This window comes from Crocodylus siamensis, chromosome 4, assembly GCF_052110815.1.
Source record: "Crocodylus siamensis isolate JL-2025a chromosome 4, ASM5211081v1, whole genome shotgun sequence".
NCBI lineage: Eukaryota > Metazoa > Chordata > Crocodylia > Crocodylidae > Crocodylus > Crocodylus siamensis.
Window position 1 is genome coordinate 181,061,760 of NC_143398.1, and position 21,990 is coordinate 181,083,749.

At 47.3% G+C, this 21,990-nt stretch overlaps 1 protein-coding gene across 2 annotated transcripts in view; it reads right to left on the reverse strand.

Annotated features, from left to right (window-relative positions):
• Positions 1–21,990, reverse strand: part of SLX9 (SLX9 ribosome biogenesis factor) — a 116,590-nt gene that overhangs the window by 14,787 nt on the left and 79,813 nt on the right. Inside the window, exon 3 of one of the 2 annotated variants that reach the window (XM_090045060.1) lies at positions 4,218–4,286. The exons of the other annotated variant lie outside the window; for it this stretch is intronic. Within the exon in view, the coding sequence (XP_089901186.1) occupies positions 4,218–4,286 (69 nt within the window). The remainder of the gene's footprint in view (positions 1–4,217; positions 4,287–21,990) is intronic. 2 annotated transcript variants of the gene reach the window in all.

Here is a 21,990-nt window from a genome sequence, read left to right on the forward strand (position 1 = left end):
GGGCTGAGGTGACTATCATGTTCAAATCGATCATACTCAAGTCACTCTGCAACTAGAACTACAATCTAAGTTTTAAAAAAATAGCAGCAGTAGCAATTTCAGGTGACTGGCTGATTGCAGCAGGCATGACTTCATGAAAAAGTAGGAATATTGCAGAACTCATTAAAAAAATCTTAAGAGGTGGCAACAATGGAACATTTTGAATCACTGGTAGGTGAAGTACCTCATTAAACTTAGTGTTATCTTAAAAGTGCAAAAACGGCACTGTTAGCAGAAAATTGATTAGCTGATTTTTTAAAAATTCCATACTACTTTTAATGGAGGATTTTTTCTGCTTTTATGCTGTTTTGTAAAGTCTTTTCAGTTAGTCAGCTTTTCTCTTGTTACATGACCATGGTCCAGGTGCTAACTTTTGCTGACTTTCCAGTTACAGTGATCTGAGGGGGTTCTGGTAAGATTAATAGGTAGTCAATTTTCAAGCAAATTGATTTACAGTCCAGCAATGTCCCTTTAAAAGCTTGGTAAAGCAATAGGAAGGTCTGGGGATTTAGACATTTTAAGGCTGCCTAAATGTTTCCATTCAAGTCTTTTTCTATTGCTTATAAACCCTCTCAAACATTCACTTTTGGGGCTGAAATTTCTACTTCTACATGCTGCCCCCAATTATAGTTTTCTGGAAAGTCCAAGTTAAAGCAAGCAAGCAAACATTTATCCGATAGTGAGCAAGAAACATGTATTCTTAGCTCAGCCCTAGGCTGCCATATCATCTTGGGCAAGACTTCTTGTAACATGCATGTGCAAAGGATCTGCTTGGGAAAAAATGTCACCACACACACTTAGTCCTAGCATTTTATCACTCTAAATGCTTAATTTTATGGTACCAAACCTCTAGGAAGTGGTTGCCACACTAGTCTGGAGGAGCCCACCATGTTTCTAGGAGAAATAAGAGATGCTGGGCTTTCCCTTTTCACATAATACATACTGAGATTGTGGAACTCACTGCTGCAGGATACTGTTGAGAGCAAGAGCTTAAGGAGACTGACAGACAGACTGGATATTAGTGTTGCATATAAAATATCCAGGTTCCTAAGAAATTCTTACAAATGTTGTAAGGGATTTAAAAATCATATGCTCCAGGGTTTAAGCCAGTATTTAACATGCAGGTATAAGGATTAACTCCTTACCATCAAGGGTTCTTGCACCCTCCACTGAAGTCCATTGTTGGCCACTGTCAGAGACAGGAGACTGAACTAAATGGACCCAGTCTGACACAACCTAGATGATTCCAAAACACCTATAAGAGTTACAGGTGCTATGGACATGTTGAGTTGCACAAGCATTGAAATTGCAACTGACAGGCCAGATGCTGGGACTCCTGGGACTATCCCCGTGTTGTAACCCAATACTAAGGCACTGAAGTTGCTGGCACACGTGATATGTTGCTGGAGCTAGGTAGTGTTACTTTCTGGCTTTTCTTAATAACCACAGCAAAACATGGTAGATGTTATGCAACAAAGGAGCCAGGGCTATTCTAGTGCTTACTTTGTCAAGATCAGGCTACAGCAGGACCCAGGAAAATTGTGACCTACTGGACTGAAATTATAGACAGCAGGTGGGAAGCACAAGTGCAGATTGATGAAACTTTCCTAATGAGGGGGGGAACAGTTCAATAGTGGAAAGACACTGACAAAGCTTTAATGCTTAGAGTGAACTGTCCTGACCTGCTGATATCAGATGGAACTGGCTGACAAGGCTGTCCAGGGCTGGAGTTGCACATTGCAGTGGAGTCTCCTACTTTCATCTGCTATTGCATATTCTCAGTCCCAGGTGCGTGGGTATGAAGTCATGGGTGCGCATGGGTTTCCACAAGGAATCCATTTCTAAGCACTTGGGGAGAAGGTGATTAGGAACAGTCAGCATGGATTCACCACGGGCTAGTCACACCTGACCAACCTAATCGTTTTCTACGACAAGACTGGTTCCATGGATGCAGGGAGGGCAGGGGACATGATATACCTTAAATTCAGCAAGGCTTTTCATACAGTCTCCCACAACATTCTTGCAATCAAGCTATGGAAGTATGGGTTGGATAAATGGACTGTAAGGCAGGCAGCAAACTGGCTGGATCACTGGACTCAAAGGGCAGTAATCAATGGCTCAATGTCTAGCTGGCAGCTGGTATCAAGTGGAGTGCCACAGGGGTCAGTCCTGGGGCTGGTTTTGTTCAATACTTTCATCAACAACCTGGAAGACTGGATGGAGTGCACCCTCAGCTAGTTTGCAGATGGCACCAAGCTAGGGGGAGCAGTAGGTATATACTGAAGGTTAGGGCCAGGATTCAGAAAGACCTCGAAAAATTGGTGCATTGAACCGAAAGAAATCTCATGAGGCTCAATAAAGAGAAGTGTAAAGTCGTTCATTTAGGACAGAACAATCCCATGCACAGGCTGAGCACCGACTGGTGAAGCAGCAGCTCTGCAGAGAAGGACCTGGGGGTTATAGTGGACAATAAGCTGAATATGAGCCAGCAGTGTGCCCTTGTTGCCAAGAAAGCCAATGACATACTGGGCTGCATCAGTAGAAGTGTTGCCAGCAGATTGAGGAGGGTGATTATTCCCCCTTTTTGGCACTGATGAGGCCACATCTGGAGTACTGTAACCAGTTCTGGACACCCCCACCCCCCTCCCCCAACACATGCTACAAAAAAGACGTAGACAAATTAGAGTCCAGCAGAGGGCAGCAAAAATGGTTAGGGGGCTGGGACACATGACTTCAGAGAACAGATTGAGGGAGCCTAGAGAAGAGAAGACCTGGGCGGGGAGGTGGAAGAAGCCTTCAGCTACTTGAAGGGTGGTACCAGAGAGGATGCAGCTGGACTGTTCTTAGTGGTGGCAGGTGACAGAACAAGGAGCAATGGTCTCAAGTTGCAGCAAGGGAAGTTTAGGTTAGATATTAGGAAAAGCCTTCTTACTAGGAGGGTAGTAAAGCACTGGAACGGGTTACCCAGAGAGGTTGTGGAATCTCCATTCTTGGAGGTTTCTAAAGGCCTGGTTAGACAAACCCTTGGCTGGGATGATAATTGGGGATGGTTCTGCTTTGAGCAGAGGCTTGAACTAAATGACCTCCTGAGGTCCCTTCCAACCCTAATCTTCTGTGATTCTACAAAATAGAAGAAGAGGAGATCCCACTGAGTATTTGAGGCTGGGCTACTGGGAAGCACATAAAAGCAATCAGAAGAGGGCTAAGGAATGTTAACTGAGCACTGTGGCTTGGAGTTCAAAGCACCTTAAATGTCACAGACTAAACTAAACAAAAATACATCTCCATATGCACAAGGCCCAATTACTTCCCTTGCCAAGGGCTTGGTTTTGTCCAATTCAGAGGCAGAGTCCAGCCCTACAAAAGCACGTCAACAAGTTGGCTGATCCATAGCTTCTGGGGCAGATCAGCACCATAACCTGCCACTTTGCAGGCCTCCCCGCATTTGGGGTATGCATCTTGCAGCACAATTACTGCTGTGACCACTGCTCATGTGCCCAATTTGGCTTCAATTAGTAGTAAGAACTAACTGCTCTGAGATTTACATAGCTTCTCAAGCAGGTTTGAGAGTACACATTTTGCTCCTTGCTTCCACAGCTACTCAGCTGGCAGCATCTGATCTTCCTAGTCTGAAGCTAGCTCAGGAACATCTGAAAGGGCTGCCGTTACAGTAATTCTACCATATAGGCAACTTTTTGTTAAACACCACCACAAACCCTCTCCAGGTTTTAGAGTTCCATTTTCCCCACCTGTCCTGCAGGGCTCCATATGAAACTACATTTGTCAGCGTTCCCTGGGCTCCTGGACAGGGAGAGAATCACCAAGACTTGGCTACAGCCAGTCTAGATGCCCTGGTGCTGACTTCCCAGCTCACCTGCTAATGAACTCCACTTTCAGGCCTCAAAACCAAAGTCAGCAGAATGGGTGTTTCCAAAGCCACATAGCCCCTTCCCAAGTCCATTCCCTTTCTTCCTGCAAGTACACTCCCCTTTCCTCTGGCTCCGGCTCCTGAAATGGGTTCATACTACCCCACAAGTTCTCACTTAAATCCCTCAAGGGTCACTACATGCCACAGACTTGGAATGTGCTTGGTCTAGCACAGAGAGCAGAAGGGGGCTTCTAGGGGCTGTGTGGAAGAGCCCATGAGAAAACCATCCTCTCATCAAGAGGGTACTTACTCTGCAGCCATCTCTCTTTTCTCAACTTCATTTTTTCTTTCTTTGACAAAAGTGTTTTTTCCTCTACATCTGAAAAACAGAACATAAAAGAACTGTGAGCAGTACTTCCACTTCTGGCTTTTCCACCACCCTTCTCCCCTCAGCTCCACTCAACCAGTTACTCATAATCAGCACTAGAAACTTATACAGGCAATTCCCACACCCCAACGCCCCTGCTTAGTGCTCTTAATTGGATCCTGAAAAAACGAGCGTTAAGTGAAACTGAAAGTATTGATGACCCAAGATGGTGACCACAATTGTTTTTAATGACTCAAGATGGCGACCACGAGCATTAGAGCAAAACTCACTTTTTTTTCAGCGTTCTGAAACCTGGAGAGGGTTTATGGTGGTGTTTAACAAAAAGACACCCCCTCAGCAGCCGCCGAGCCCCCTGCCGACCCCCAGCACAGCCGGAGGTAAGCGGGCTCGTGGTGGGAAGGGGTTAACTCCTCGCTTGCTGGGAGGAGGCCGCTGCCTGGTGCCGGGCCGGGTCAACCCCCGCCCAGGCCCCTACTTGGCCCAGCCCCCCAGGGAGCCCCGCCACCGGAGCCGCGTGAACAGGCTGCGTAAACAGGCGCTTGAGTTAGCGCGGAGTTTGCGCAGGGGAGGGCGTGGGAGGGCACGAGACCCTGCCTGTGACCCCCCCACAGTAGTCAGCCCCAGCCATAGCCAGCCTATGAGAGGCATGACACGGATGGGCACGCGCCGCACCCCGAGGGTCCCCTTGGGCTCTGCGGCCCCTCCACTGGGCACCTCAGAGACAGCCACCCAGACGGAGGCCATGGTTCCGGGCTCCATGCAGACGGAGCCCCTGGCTCTTGGCTGCGGGGGCTGCCTGTCCCTTTTTCAGGCTCTGGGGCCTGGGAGCATGGCCCCCTCCCCTTGCAGGGTCTGCTCCCTACTGGGGTCTCTGGCGCGCCAGCTGGAGGAGCTCCAGGCCACAGTCCAGAGACTGCGTGCCATCAGGGACTGCGAGCAGGAGATAGACTCCTACTGCCAGGCCCTTCTCCCCCGGGAGCCGCAGGGGAGAGCTCCGTCTCCTTCTGCGACTAAGGAGGACTCTGGGACCTCCCGCTCTGCCCAGTCAGGGGCATGGACCAAGGTGGTCAAGGGCCCCAAGGCCCGCCGCACCAAGGCCGCTGCCCCGCCGGAGCTTAGCAACAGGTTCGCACCTCTTGCAGCCCCAGCAGAGCCCACGCAGTTGCCAGCTCCCGCAGGCAACCCAGGCTCGACCGCAGCTACTGGCCCCGCTCTCCCCAAGACAAAGCGTAAGGTGTTTGTTGTGGGAGACTCCATCCTGCGGGGCACTGAGGGGGCAATCTGCCACCCCAACCCCTTAGCCCGGGAAGTCTGCTGCTTCCCGGGGGCCCGCATCCGAGACATTGCGGAGAGGATCCCGCAGCTCCTCCGGCCCACAGACCACTACCCCATGCTCCTTATTTATGTGGGCACCAATGACACGGCTGATGTTGGCAACTGGCATGGACAGCTAGAGACCCTCTGGGTAAAAATTCGTGGGGAATTCGGCACAGGGGACACAATAGTGGGAGTCTACTACAGACCTCCCACTCAAAGTCCCGAGCTTGACCAGGAGTTCGCCCGGGAACTGACTGAGGCCGCTCGCTCCAGGACCTCGGTTGTCATGGGTGACTTCAATTACCCGGACATCTCGTGGGAAGATCACTCAGCTAAATCTGAGCCGGCGCAAAGCTTTCTCTCGTGCGTGAATGACCTCTACCTGACCCAAGAAGTCTATGGGCCAACGAGAGGCAAAGCGCTGCTTGACCTGGTACTGGCTACGGGGGATGACCTAAATCGGCGACCTAGTGATTGATGGGAAGTTGGGTGACAGCGACCACGAGCTGATCACCTTCACCATCCGCCGTAAAGCTGGCAAGTCAGTCAGCAACACAGAAGTCCTTGACTTCTGAAAAGCCGACTTTGACAAGCTCAAGAGGCTAGTCGGTCAGGCCCTCAGGGACCATGACCCCAGGGAGATGGGAGTTCAAGAAGAGTGGTTGCTTCTCAAGGAAGCGATCCTCAGTGCACAAGCTAAATCTATTCCAACACGGAGGAAAGGCAGCAAGAAGGCACAGCAGCCCCCCTGGCTCTCCAGAGACCTAGCGGACCTACTGTGGCTAAAAAGGAAAGCCTGCAAAGGATGGAGGACGGGATTCACCTCAAGGAGGATTACTCCGCGCTGGTCCGGTCCTGCAGGGAGCAAACCAGGAAAGCCAAGGCTGCAACTGAACTCCAACTAGCTTCAGGCATCAAGGACAACAAAAAGTTCTTTTTTAGGTATGTGGGGAGCCAGAGGAATAGCAAGGGCAATGTTGGACCCCTGCTAAACCAGATGGGGCAACTGACAACTGACGCCCAGGAAAAAGCCAACCTATTAAATAGGTACTTTGCGTCAGTCTTTCATCAGTCACACGGGATGCCCATGCCTGCTATGGGACAGGGAAATCTGGGTGAGGGGAATCCCCTACCCTCCATCAATGCTGACCTCGTGAAGGAACACCTTGAGGAGCTGGATACCTTCAAGTCAGCTAGCCCTGACAACCTGCACCCCAGGGTACTCAAGGAGCTGGCGAGCGTCATAGCCCAGCCCCTGGCACGGATCTTTGAAAACTCCTGGCGCTCTGGTGTAGTGCCCGAAGACTGGAAGAAGGCCAATGTGGTGCCGATCTTCAAGAAAGGGAGGAGAGTGGATCCGGCTAACTACAGGCCCATTAGCCTGACTTCTATCCTGGGGAAGATCTTGGAAAAGTTTATTAGGGAGGCCATCCTTGAGGGACTGGCCCAGGCTAACATTCTAAGGGACAGCCAGCACGGGTTTGTTGCGGGTAGGTCTTGTTTGACCAATCTCATTTCCTTCTATGACCAGGTGACCTATCACCTGGACAAGGGAGAAGAGATTGATGTCATATATCTTGACTTCAAAAAAGCTTTTGATCTGGTATCCCATGATCACCTCTTGGCCAAACTGCCCAGTTGTGGCCTTGGCTCCACCACGATCCGCTGGCTGGGAAATTGGCTTCGTGATCGGACCCAGAGGGTTGTGATTGATGCAAGTCACTCATCGTGGTGCCCTGTGACCAGTGGGGTCCCTCAAGGCTCTGTCCTGGGACCCATCCTGTTCAATATCTTCATTAATGATGTGGACATTGGAGTCAGGAGTGGACTGGCCAAGTTCGCCGATGACACCAAACTTTGGGGCAAAGCATCCACGCCAGAAGATAGGCGGGTGATCCAGGCTGACCTGGACAAGCTCAGCAAATGGGCAGACGAGAACCTCATGGTGTTTAACACCGAAAAATGCAAGGTTCTCCACCTTGGGAGGAAAAACCTGCAGCACCCTTATAGGCTCGGCAGTGCTACGTTGGTTAGCACTACAGAAGAAAAAGACTTGGGGGTCATCATTGACCACAAGATGAACATGAGCCTGCAATGCGATGCTGCGGCCAGTAAAGCGACCAAAATGCTGGCATGCATCCATAGATGCTTCTCGAGCAAATCCCGGGACGTCATTCTCCCCTTGTACTCGGCCTTGGTGAGGCCGCAGCTGGAGTACTGCATCCAGTTTTGGGCTCCACAATTCAAAAAGGATGTGGAGAAGCTTGAGAGAGTCCAGGAGAGCCACGCGCATGATCAGAGGTCAGGAAAACAGATCTTATGATGACAGGCTGAGAGCCATGGGACTCTTTAGCCTGGAAAAGCACAGGCTCAGGGGTGATCTGATGGCCACCTATAAGTTTATCAGGGGTGACCACCAGGATCTGGGGGAACGTCTGTTCACCAGAGCGCCCCAAGGGATGACGAGGTCGAACGGTCACAAACTCCTGCAAGACCGTTTCAGGCTGGACATAAGGAAGAATTTCTTTACTGTCCGAGCCCCCAAGGTCTGGAACAGTCTGCCAGCGGAGGTGGTTCAAGCACCTACATTGAACACCTTCAAGAGTAAATTGGATGCTTATCTTGCTGGGATCCTATGACCCCAGCTGACTTCCTGCCCTTTGGGCAGGGGGCTGGACTCGATGATCTCCCGAGGTCCCTTCCAGCCCTAATGTCTATGAAATCTATGAAATCACTGAGTGCTAAGTGAAATCAGGCATCAATTTAAAATGAGCATTATAGTGAAATAGCACTAAGTGAAACAGCGTTAAGCAGGGGTTGCCTGTAAGCTGAATGTACTGCTGCTAACTGGCATCACAGGAGCCAGCACTGCCCCATGTGTTGCAGCTGCAGGTGCAGACCTGCATTGTGAACAAGAATTTACCCCCACTCCTCAGAAATGCAATTACTTGAAACATCAAGGCATGAGAAATGGAGCAAGTGCACACTGTAGAGAAGATCCATATGTGAAAAAATATACTAGGCTGGAAGGCTTAAGATCAGACTTCTGCTTCCTGCTCTTTCACTGACCTACTGCATGTTGAACATGTCAATTTGTCAGCCCCCTCTCCCCCTCTTCCTACCTTGCTCATTTCCCCTTCTACCATATCTGTCTCTCCCCTGTGGAGATTGTAAGCTCTTTGGGAAAAGGGTGGCCTCCTTACTTAATCTCTGACCTAATGGGGTCCTCTTCTTAATTATGAAAATTAGACATTACTGTAACTCTACTATTAATAATAAACTGCACAGTTAAGAGCTAGACAGAGTGCCAAATTTAGGTTTCAGCTGGCTGTCAGAGGCCACTGGGTAATTGCTGAAATCGAGTGCCTTATAAAATAAAGACCTCTCAAGCACTTTATATTACCACGGCTAATATTTTATCTTCTGGAAAAACAGAAGAAAAATGTGATCATAATCGTCTTCCTAAGAAAGATCCAATTCTGTTGGCTTGTCTCTGGATGAAATATGGACTAAGCAATATTGACAGAGGAAGAACTCAAGTTATGACTAATTACTTGCTTCTCCCATTCAGGACAAAATACTATCAACAAACATGGAAAAGACGTGGGAGAGTAAAAGCTCTACCCCCTCATCCAAAGAAATATCCAACCAATGATGGATATTGGCAATTCAATGAGGTTCTGGAAACTACTGAATTGCATGAGTTTTTGGCCAACCGAAGACAACGTTTTCTCTAATGCTGTTTAAATTGCTCTGTAGCGTTATAATGCAGGGGTATCATTCAATATAACATTCTCTTTTTTTTTTTTCTGTTGCTTACCTGAGAAGAAAAAGGCATAAGACCTTTTAACAGGAGCTAGACTTAAACAAAGCCGGGCTTGTACAGGAAAGGGTGGACAAAACTGAAAATATTAAACTAATCTGACAACTTAATTCTGGCTTGAAACAAAACAGGTTCTTGGTATTCAAATTTTATTTTCTTGTGGTTCCACTAGGAGATTTATTTACCACAGTAACAAGAGAGAGCGGAAGTAAATCCTTCCCTGGGAACTCTAACATATATTCCCCATATTCAGCATTGTAAGGTAGCATTTGTAGTGACTGAAGAAGTTCCTATCAACATCTTGGTCTCTAGAATGAAGACCAGGCATTCAAGAACACACACTTCCCAGATGGAGACACTTCTGCTTCTAGAACCGCAAGTACGACAGTCCAGCACATGCCCACCACGTATGCAGACCCCAAATCAAAATCTTAATCCAGCGATTGTCAACCAGGGTGCCGCAAAAGCCTCTCTAGGGTGCCACTGAGTACCACACAGGGGTAGCACTGTTAGGTATACAAACATGATGAACCCAAAGATTTCAAATAGGAATCCAGTTTCAAAAACACTGACCTGTTATGGGCTTTGAGTTCTTTGCAACAGAAAAACTGCCCTCTTGGTTTTCACTTTTTTGACTACAGACAAAAATAAGAGCTGTCATTTCTTAAGGGGTGCCTTGAGTACAAGTGAAAGGTACCTTTAGTTTAATAAGGTTGAGAACCACTACCTTAAACTTCAAGACAGTGCTTTTTCCCCCCAAATTCCTGTGATTTCAGCACCAGGGAAGCAAGAGTGAATCACCAGAAGCGGATGGAATGCAAATCATAAAACAGACCCTAAGGATCTGAACAACTGCCCAGACTTGACGACACTCACTCAATTTCTGGCTAACACTGAGTGAGTGTTTCTATTTCTCTATGTTTTTTATTCCCTGCCCCTCTACCCTCAACCTTCCCCCACTGAAAACATGTTCATTACTTCACTGGGAAAACAGTGCCTGGAATGATCTGTTAATGAAAAAACATGTTAACCAGCTGGCCACTTCTAGCAATAACAATTCAGTTATTTATGCCCCCCCTCTTCCCAAAAACAGCAACAGAATATTTAAGGAAACACAAAAGCTGCCTTTTTGGCAATGGTACAGCCTTCAGTCAGGCAAGCAAGACAGAAATCCCTACAGCTAGTCCCAAAAAGGAATTACTTTGGGGATTATTTTCTCTCAAATGATCCTATGGGCAAAGATCAAAGTCTTTAAAGTATTCAAGGATCCTGAAAATTTAAAATGTCTGATTTAGATAGAACAACCCCTGCTTCCCAACCCTCCAATGCTAATACAACAGGTCAGGTCACAGCAGCAGAGTCTGTTCCATCACATTATACACACTGCACTTTCTTATGATTAGTGGGAATTTATACTCTAAGGACACAGCCAGCAGGTGTGGAATCAAGGCAGGTGGCCCATGGAGTCCACATGGACCCAGTGATGTTACTGGAATACTGTACAGGTAAAACCATTTAGTTTTTGGCTGAGCCATCTGCAGGCTCGGCCCTAACAGCATCCTGCTAGTCATACACGTGCCAATTGCCAGATTTGTGCTGTTTCTGTTTAGACTGTGCTTCTCCGAGCAGAGAACATGTCTGTCTCATACAATGCTGAGCCATTTACAAACACATCCCATCCATAAGGCTATGTTAAAGGAATGCCAAAGCTCTGCAACAGAGTACTTAAATCCAGAATTGCCAATGTTAAGGCTTCATGAGCAGGTTTCACTTTGCTCCTCTGAGTAAACCCTGAAAATCAGGGTCTAGGCAAAATCTTTCCCCATAATATTTAACATGTAAATACCAAGCAATATTTTCATGAACAAACAGTTGTCATTCACATCCTCTCCAACCTTTTGATCTTGGGGGGCAGGGGGGGAAGGGATTAAAAAAAGAGTTTTAAAAGCAAACATTTTGGGGATTCTCCCAATTATGGTAGAGTCCTGAACTGAATGCTACCCATAATTACATCATGAAATAACATATTATTTCTGTAACCATCAATTAACCACAGCATCTTCGATTACTATATGCTAATTTGTGCATGCTGGAGCCCAGGAGAATCATTTATGTATACAAACAGGGAAGAAGGCTGGCTATTATACATCAGGGTTTTCTTGTTCCAAATGTTACAGCAGTTTTTTGGGGTGAAAGAACATTTCTCTGCACATTTCTTCACTCAAGCAACTCCTTTGCCTTAGTTCCAGCCCCACCCAATTGCTGTAAAGGAAGATGAAAAGGAAGAGGAAGATGTCCCCATCCTGTTTCTGCAAGCACTAACGCACTCCCACCACTCCAAAGCTTACCTCCTTCATAGAAAGTGGGTATTGCAACCTCCTGGGTAAAAGCAGAACAGATGGGGAGTAGCACAAAGTCCATACATCTTCATCACATTTGCCAAAATCTTGGCAGATAAGCCATCTCAGAAGCAAATTCAAGCACTTAGCAAAGATTTCATGCCACTCTCTCCTCTCCCCCAGTAAGCCAGTCGGGCTCCAGAAGTAAACCAGGGCTCTATTCACCTCTATCCCCACCAGGCTCACCACCAAGGTCTGCAACCAGCCAAGGGCATGGCAAGTGACAGAAGTATTCAGGACAGTTCTTCACCTCAGCCACACAACCCTCTAGAGCTGCAAGTACATGCCTACGTATCACTAAAATCCAGGTTGGGTTTGGATGACATCTAGGGGTTCAGAAAGTATGCAAAGACATAGTGGCTCTGATAAGGCCCTATGAACTTCCTTCCTACTCATTCCCACCTATGAAGCACATCTCATCAGCAATGGTCTTGTACAGAAAGGTCAGTAAGGAAGAAAGCCATACTCTGGCTGTTCTCTTTTTCAGTAATAGAAAGTGGGGAAGAGATTTCCCTCACCAACATAACAATCAACCTAGTCTCCCCAGCGTCCAAACTGCTCTGGAGCTCTTCCTCTTCTTTTTCCCGCACCCCCATGGAAGGTCCCATCTCTCCTCAAATCTCTTGCTTTACTCTTCTCCCCTCCCTGCCTCCAACGCACACCAGATTAATTATTCCTGTGTCTTCTTCCATCCTAATTTCTGAAGAATCTTCCACTTCTGTTCCCAATTCTTCCCTTGGAAACAAAAAGGTCAGCCTCCACCTTCACCTAAATCAGGAAGATTGCCAGAAAAAACCCACCAGTTTCCAGCCAAGCCTAGAAACTTCAGCCCAAGACAGCACCATGGAGAGTTAGAGAGATGAAAACTGGGACCAAAGGAAAAGTACGTTCATACCTCAAAGGTAGTGGAAGCTATCAGGCATCTTTCCTCCCTAAAGGTATGCACATAAGCAGATTTAGCAACTCAGCCCAGCCTCAGCAGATGTTAGGAGCAGCCCTAGCACTGCATGCAGTCTATGGAGTGAGCAACACTGCCCTACTCTGCAGCATGGGAACAAAGACCCACATGAATTATGTCATGGAAATTTTTAAGTGTGTGCTGCCAGTACAGAAGAGGTTAAACTGACATGCGCAGTTTGAAGCTGTGAGTGGAAATTTCCAAGGCTCACCCAGTCCTTGCCCCCTGGGTGACCTGCGGAGCTGTCAATCATTGTTGACCTACTTTCCCCACAGACGCATGCTCAGATTGTGTCAGCTCCTGACTGAGAGCATGCTCAGTCAGAACCTGACATGAGGTAATCGGACTAGAAATTTCTCTGCGGAGAGCACGTTGATTGGCTACTAAATTGATATAAAAGTTCTGTGAGCCCCTCCCTCGGGGTGGTGGTGTGTGAGGGGAAATTGCGCGGACCAGAGACAGAGGCTGCTGCTGCAGGGACTGCTCTCTGAGTCAGGCTTTAGGGCCTATTGATCTCCTCCTTTGCCTCCTTCGCTTAGTATTTCATATTACTCGTTGTATTACGGTTTTGACTACGTTCATCTGGCTTCCTGACTTACCTTTGCGAACTGATTAACGGCTTACGATTTCGGATCACCCTATGGACTTTGTTTAACTCGGTTCCGGATCACCGACCTCGGCTTTCTTCACCACCTACGACTCTGCTCATCCCTCCAACTGACGTCTCCGCTGCATCACCTTCTGGCTACTGACCTCGGCTTTTCTCATACGACCACCCGATTCGTCCATTGCTGTGGACTGGCGTCACGCGGTTCATCATTACCGTGTTACAGTTCGTTTTATTGTTTGTTTCGTTGTTTGTAATCCCCATTTATGAGCTGTTGACCAGCCCTGGGACTAGGTCTTCGGACTGAACCTCGTGGGCCAACAGACCCCTTTGTTGTTAATTGTTTGTTTGTGTTCCAGCTGTAACTGAAGACCTTTCTGCCTACGCCTGAAGCGTAAGTCAAATAAATTCACCTGTTTTCCTCAATCCGCTCCGAGTCCCTAACTCCAGACTCTACGCCGCTAATCCCACCTGTCTGTATCTAATTGCCACCCCGGCCCACCGTGACCTTGGGGCCCGATCATTCGGTTTTCCCCGACAAATTACTGTTACCAGAGCCCCAAAGGCCCAGCATGGTCCCCATGGTCATGGGATCTGTCTTCATATTAAAAACAAACTGCTCCCACATGTTCTCCAGTACCCAGGTTACACCTCAGGTTTCTGGGTAGCTGCCAACATTCCCCCTCCCCACAAAATGCTGTGCTATGTTCCAAGTACACGGCATATTGAACTTCTGAACTGGTACACAGCACAACAGGTCTCACTTCTCTTTATCTGAAAGACAAGCCTCCAAATGGGTTGAAGCTTTTCAAACATACAAAAAGCAACTGGAAAAAATAAAGAAGTCACTGGAGAACATTTTAAATCCCCCCTCCTGATTAATCACTGCCTGTGCTGTTCCAATAGCTTCTATTTATTTGGGTTGCACGTACCTCAGAGATCATGAGATTAGCTCCACTGCATATATATATTTTAATTGGATTAAAATCCAGAGGGTTTTAAATTTTTTTCCCCCATTCTAGATGCAATTTAGTGAAATTAGCTTTAGAAAACTTGGTTTGGAGCAAAAAGGTTGGTGGACGCCCAGTTATTAGTTATGTGTAGTTTACTTTGTGTAAACTTGACAATTACTCTTCTAGTGAGTGAGAGTTGTGATCTTTTGATCTATACAGTACAAACCCCTAAATACAAACACACAAAAAAAGGCTTCTCCCTCCTGCAAACTACCTGCCTATGACTCTTAGCAATTCTCAGGACCCTGTTTTCATGACAAATAGAGAGAGCTTTTCCTTCCTTCCCCACTCCTAAGTAAATGCATTTGTTTTGTAAAAAATATTACCGTCACAAGAACCTGGTTTTACTATTATTTTTAAAAATAGGGTTAATGTAGTGGTATTACTTCAGATACTGACACTTGAAGAAACAGCCCAAGAGTATAACACTCACAATAAAACAATGAAGTTCACAACACCACAGTCTGATGGGGCAGGGTCTTGCAAAGTATAAAAGCAGCTCAGTGCCCCTTTTTGAGAAATTAATAAAATCATTTTGTGCAGAAGCATCATCCTAAAATGTTATTCCCAGGACCTAGATGCTGTAACATCAGTGGGGCTCCTGCTAAACAAACACAGGATCTTGGCACACCAGGGTACCATATAAAATGAAGTTAAATAATAACAGATTTGTATGACGGGTTGAACACAAGAAAAGAAAACCCAATATATTTCCCCTATAAATTTTGTAGACAAGCATGTTCACTTCTAAAGTGTTGAAAAGGGGCTGAACAAAGGATTTTTATTACTAAAAAACCCAACAACAACAAAAACTTTAAAAATTGTTTAGTATTTCTGTAACTGAAAGCATGCTGAATTGTTAGGCAGAGGGGCCTGGCAGTGACTGCTATACTGCCTCCTACCTCCATGTCCCAATGAGAGCTGTACCACAGACATACTAATAAATGGTGATCTTCTCTTTACCACTAACAATCTCTCTTCTACCAATTATTTAAAATATTGCCACTCTGAGGAGATAGCTAAGAACTGCAGCCACCCATTTTCTAGGGCAAAGCATTTTACAGTAATCTGCTTGGCCATTTTTAAACAGCTACATCTGGAACAGGAAGTCTGCTCCACCCCTACATCCTCAAAATAAGCCACCGCAGCAGTGACAGCAAGAATGGTATGCCACCTACACAGAACCAGGGAGCCCTTGAGTCCCTAGGATGGGTGGCACTAACCACTAGTGATTGAGTGACTAACTAGAATCTCACATCTGGCATCTCTAATCTATACCATGCGGACCATGCTGCTCTCAGGAGGCAAGTATGATCATTTGACCTATTCATACTTGGATACAGAAGCAGACCAAGGGAGATGAGGTTGATGTCATTTATCCAGACTTCAGGAAGGCCTTTGACTCGGTCTCCCACGATGTCCTCATGACCAAGTTGGGGAACTGTGGCCTCAACCATCTCTCAGTCCAATGGCTGGGAAACTGGCTCTGGGGTGGGACCCAAAGAGTACTAGTTGATGGGAACAAATCAAAGTGGTGCAATGTGACCAGTGGAGTCCCCCAGGGCTCAGTGCTTGGGCCAGTACTCTTCAATATCTTCATTAAACACATCTGGATTTGGGCATCAGATGCAGCAGACTGGCAAATTTTGCAAACGACACTAAACTATGTGGGAAGGTGGTCACACTGGAGGACAGACTGGGGATACAGACTGACCTGGACATGCTTGCAAAGTGGGTAGGCATAGACCTGATGGCATTCAATGTACAGAAACGCATGGTACTCCACCTTGGGAGAAGAAAAACCCCAGCATCATACTTACAGGCTTGGCGATGCTACACTTGCTAGCACCGCAGCTGAAAGAGACTTGGGGGTCTTAGTTGATCACAAAATGAACATGAGCTCCCAGTGCAATGCCATGGCTGGCAGAGCAAACCAAACTCTGGCATGCATCCACCGATGCATCTCGAGCAAAACCAGGGACATCATCCTCCAATTTGACTCGGCCTTAGTGAGGCCTCAGCCGGAGTACTGCATCCAGTTTTGGGCCCCCCACTTCAGGAGGGATGTGGATAAGCTTGAGAAAGTCCAGAGGGGAGCCACCCATATGATCAAAGGCCAAGAAAGCAAGCCTTAGAAGGAGAGGCTGAGGGACATGGGACTCTTCAGCTTGAAGAAGAGAAGGCTCAGGGGGACTTAGTGGCTCCCTGTAAGTATATAAGGGGGGTGCATCAGGATCTTGGAGAACTGTTGTTCACCAGGGCTTCCCAAGAGATAGGTAGGTCTAACAGCCACAAACTTCTAGAAGGCCGATTCAGACTTGATATAAGCAGGAACTGGGACTTCTCCCCCACTGGGATTCAGGACAGACTCAGAAGAGGCATCGTCAGGCCTAGGGCCAGGGAGGACCTAGTTAGGGAACTTCTGGTAGGTCTGGACATGCTCAGATCAGCAGGTCCGAATGCTCTCCACCCCAGAGTGTGGTGGGAATTGGCAGGGGTCATTGTGGGGCCCCTCGCACGGTTTTACGAGCACTCGTGGTGCTCTGGCAAGGTGCCAGAGGACTGGAAAAGGGCCAATGTGGTCCCCATTTTCAAACGAGGGAGGAAAGAGGACCCAAATAACTATAGGCCCATTACTCTTACCTCGGTCCTGGCGAAGCTCTTTGAGAAAATTATCCAGGAGCACATCTGCAAGGGACTAGCAGAAGAGATTATACTCAGGGACAATCAACATGGATTCATTAGAGGCAGGTCCTGTCAGACCAACCTGGTTGCCTTCTATGACCAGGTCACAAAATCCTTGGATGCAGGTGTCACAGTGGACATAGTCTTTCTGGACTTTAGGAAGGTCTTTGACACTGTTTCTCACCCTGTTCTCATTAAAAAACTAGGCGACAGTGCCATTGATGCCTACAGTCAGATGGGTCACAAATTGGCTGGAGGGCTGCACCCAGAGAGTGGTAGTGGATGGGTCATTTTTGGCATGGAGGGATGTGGGCAGTGGGGTCTCCCAGGGCTCGGAGAACATCTTGATCAGTGACTTGGACAAGGGGGTGAAATGCACCTTGTTCAAATTTGTAACACCAAAATCTGGGGCGAGGTGGGCATGCTAGAAGGGAGGGACAGGCTACAGGGATGGGCAGATGAGAACAGGATGGGCTTCAACACTGACAAGTGCAGGGTACTGCACCTGGGGAGGAAGAACCAGCACCATACCTACAGGCTGGGGAACTCCTTTCTTGTCAGCGCAGAGGCAGAAAAGGATCTTGGAGTCCTTATTGATTCCAAAATGAACATGGGCCGCCAATGTGAGGACACAGTCAGTAAGGCTAACCACATCTTGTCATGCATCCACAGATGCATGACAAGCAGGTCCAAGGAGGTGATCCTCCTCCTCTGTGCGGCACTGGTCAGGCTGCAGTTGGAGTACTATGTCCAGTTCTGGATGCCGCACTTCAGGAGAGATGTGGACAACATTGAGAGGGTCCAGAGGAGGGCCAATCCCATAGTCAGGGGGCAGCAGGGCAGGCCCTACAAGGAGAGGTTATGGGACCTGAACCTGTTCAGCCCCCACAAGAGAAGGCTGAGAGGGGATCTGGTGGCCATCTATAAAACTTACCAGGGGGGACCAGAGGGGATTGGGAGAGGCCCTGTTTCCCCAAGCACTACCAGAAGTAACTAGGAATAATGGCCACAAGTTAACTGAGAGTAGGTTCAGGCTAGACATCAGGAGGCACTACTTCACAGTCAGGATGGCTAGGATCTGGAACCAACTTCCAGGGGAAGTGGTGCTCACTTCTACCTTGGGGGTCTTCAAAAGGAGGCTAGATAATCACCTAGCTGGGGTCATATGATCCCAGCATTCATTCCTGCCCATGGCAGGGGGTCAGACTTGATGATCTGCTCAGGCCCCTTCTGACCCTAAACAACTATGAAACTATAAGGAAAAACTTCTTTACAGTCCAAGTGTCCAAGGTTTGAAAAGACTCTCCCCAAAAGGTGGTGCAAGCACCTACTCTGGACTCATTCCAAGGCATTTGTATGTTTATCTTGCTGGGATCATCTGATCCCCGCAGACTTCCTTCCTCTATCAGGACTCAATCTCACAAGGTGCCTTCCAGCTCCTGAAACAGCCTTGGGGTGGGACTGGAGGAGAAACTGGTAGCCACTGCCTGCTGGTTAGGCCAAGAGCTCCACGTTAAGAAAGCTATCAGAGTTGTGTGTCACGCTGACTATTATTACTACTAATACTTTATACTACAGCAGCACTCAAAGTCCCAAGCAGGACAAGGTCCTATTTTAAAAATGAAATCTGTAAGCTGATCTCCTTCTTGAAAACCCCCATGCCTCTTAAAAATAAAGCCTCCTTTTCAAAGTCCTTCTAGGCACAGGAGGGGCATGCATGACCCTGTGTCCCTTTCCACTGAAGTCATCTCTCAGATCACAGACAAATGCTCTGTTAAAGAGTCCCATGTTGGGCTCTAGCCAGTTACAGCATGGACAAACTTTCTGTGAGCAGATCTGATAGTCCAGCTTTAGTTAGCTCCCGGGGTACAAAAGGAAGGAAACATACTATTTTGAATCTGCAGATGTCCCAAGGACATCAGCCACTGGAATCCATAAGGCATGACTAAACATGACAAACAATACTCCCCACTTCAAATAAGCATTAGTTTATTCTGGGCCTCACTGCAACACACAGCTTCACTTAGGAAAACCTCCTCCCACTCCTTTGAGGGTAATGCTATTTCTGACCCTTTACTGATCTCTGGCTCTTCTCCTTCCTTTACCTTTCCCTACTTGCAGCAACTCTTAATCCTAGTTTCTCTCTCTCATATGCAGGCAGGTCATGCTGTCCTGAACCCATCCTGTGCTGTAAGGATCAACATTTAAATAGCTAATGCTAATATTTAAAGAGTTAAATATTAACTCTTGCTCTTAGTCCCTCACTAGTCTAAATATTAACTCTTGCTCTTAGTCCCTCACTAGTCTAATGGGGATTTCTTGCTAGTGAGGGACTAAGTCCCAATTCTCAGATTTGTCTCCAGAGGTTTGCTGACTCAAAGATAGCATAACAACTGGTTCACACTTGCAGCACAGTCCAAGGTTATCTTTCCAGAATGGTCAGAGAGATGCTATTTTTCAAATGGAAGCTTACATCCTGCAGAGTAAAAATATGTCCAAAAGAATCACAAAAACGGGCATGTGGGCAACATGTTTCATTCACATCACTGTTTTGCAGCACAGACAAGAATAGCACAAGAGCCACAGACAATTTTGGCAAAGGCAGACCCCAAGAAGCCAGGGTTGCTGTAGTCACAGGGCAGATCTTACAGTCTGCTGGCAAGAGACCCAGATCTGGAAAATTCAGCATTTGAATTCTTGGCAATTTATAGACCAATTTCTACAAGACACATCTGAGAGCCTGCAGCATTCAGCCTAAATGTATAGGAGAGAGAAGGAAGAAAGAGAACCTCTTTGCTTTCAGTTACTCTTCTTTGTCGATTTTTATCATCCTTAATCTTATTTACACGAGGATTTGTATATGATCTGTTCTGTTACTAACACCTGGAGAGGGCTACAAGTTATGCAAGATCCCGCCTGAGAGAGTGAAAAAAAAATCTTATATTTCCCCAGTCTTGGAACAATTCCTGAAGAAGATGGAGATTAAAAAACTGTAGGGTTGAATCACAGTTTAGTATCAGCACATTCTGCTGAAAGAAAAGAGAGAGGGATTTTGAGTCACCGGGTAGGCGGCAAGACTCCAGGAAGGGAGCTGGAAGTGCACGATGTCACCAGTGGACTTAGACACGAGGTTCCAGATGTCTCCACTCTCCCCCAAAGTGTGATGTGAAACAAAATGGGGTCACCAGGACAAGAGGGCCGCGGGGCATCCTCCACACATATGTAGAGTGATACAAGCACTGTAAAAGTTTATGGTAGACAGAACTGGCCAAATGTTGAATTAGTTTGGCTGAGAGCCTTGCAGCAATTCCTGAAGGGGTGAGCAGCAGCTATTTATTACTTGCTACCTCTTGGGGGCTTGCCATGAGTTTATTTTCTTTAAACAGCTTCAGCTTGGCCCCATTAGACTACAGACATGAACACGCATGTGTGCAGCCTACAAGCACTGCTACTCACTATCAGTCTCTTACTTCAGTGCCATGTAGAAAGCAGAACGCTGTCACTAGCAATGCAATTCTACCACGTGCTGCTATGATTTGCCTGACTGACTACCTCCACACACACCACAGCCTGCTCCAGCCAACTTTGGTTGTGCCTATCTTTACACAAACTCACTCAGGCCCAAGGAGATGAAAGGCTGAAGAGGGGAACATATTCTGCAAGTATCAGCACTTCTTAAGGACCAAGTTGAAGGACACACACTACAGACCCAAGGGGTCACATACACAGATATAAACAGGTCCTCCTTTTCATAATGGGCTCACTCAGGCCACATTAGGCCTGGGGTTACTGCAATTCCCCTTTACCTGCTACCATGTGGAATAGCAGCTGTCTCTTCAAGCCATCTAGGAGACAGGAAAGAACTGCCCTCAACTCAGAGCACAGATCTGAGCATGCCAACAGCAGAAAACAGGGACAGCAAGAACAAAACTGACCTGGGGCTCCACCACAACCCCCAAATCAAGCAAAACTTCTCCTACCCTAATCAAGCTTCTCCTTTGCCTGCTAAATGGGTGGCAGCCATTGTCCCTACCCAGTCCAACCCTGGAAATCTCACGTACTGCATCAAGCAACATCCTGCATACTCTGACACTTTCACAGAGAAAAGAAGAGTACTCAGCTGTTGGCCTTACTCTGCCCCAAATGTAAGCAGGGAAGAATGACCAGGGCATGAGGATGCCTTTTACAGTGAGCTACAGAGCATTCAAGGATATCTTCATCTCTTGCCACATGCCTCAAATATTGGGATCTCCCAAGGCAGGGGCCCCTCCTCGGAACAGGATTCTGCTGCTCTTTTGATCTCCAAAGAAAACCAGGTCTCTAGTCTTCCTCCTCTTTGCTGCTAGTGGGGACCAAGGAGTTTTTCCAGTTATTTTGGGAAAGAAAGGCCTGTGATCTCCTCATGCTGCTTCTCCTCCAAGGCTGCAAAGGGGAGTGAGGAGAGAAGCGGGGAGCTCCCTTCCTTCCATACCCATTCTGTTACTCCAGGTCTATGAGGACTGCCACATCAAAGAGCTGGGTACTCTCTTTGTATGAGGCGCAACGCATCATCTCTCATGGCTGCTTCTCACCAAGGGCTAAAAGAGCAGCTCTGATAGTATGGAAGAGGCAGGCAGAAAGTCTGCAACCTGCTAGGCCTTGCCAGAGCGACTGAGTGTGGGGACATCTATACCTTAGGGTACGTTCTTCAAGAACCGAGAATGCTGTAGGTTGGCAGTCAACTCTAAACAAAAAAACTGCTCCACTGAACACGAGATAAAACAGTACCATCCTGCTGTTACCTGGGAACATTTGCCTGGTAAGTGCTGACCCTGCTAGGAAAATCAAGTTCAGTTGCTGAAATGTGCATTTTGCTATCCCAGCTGTATATGAGATATGGGGCTGAGCAATTTT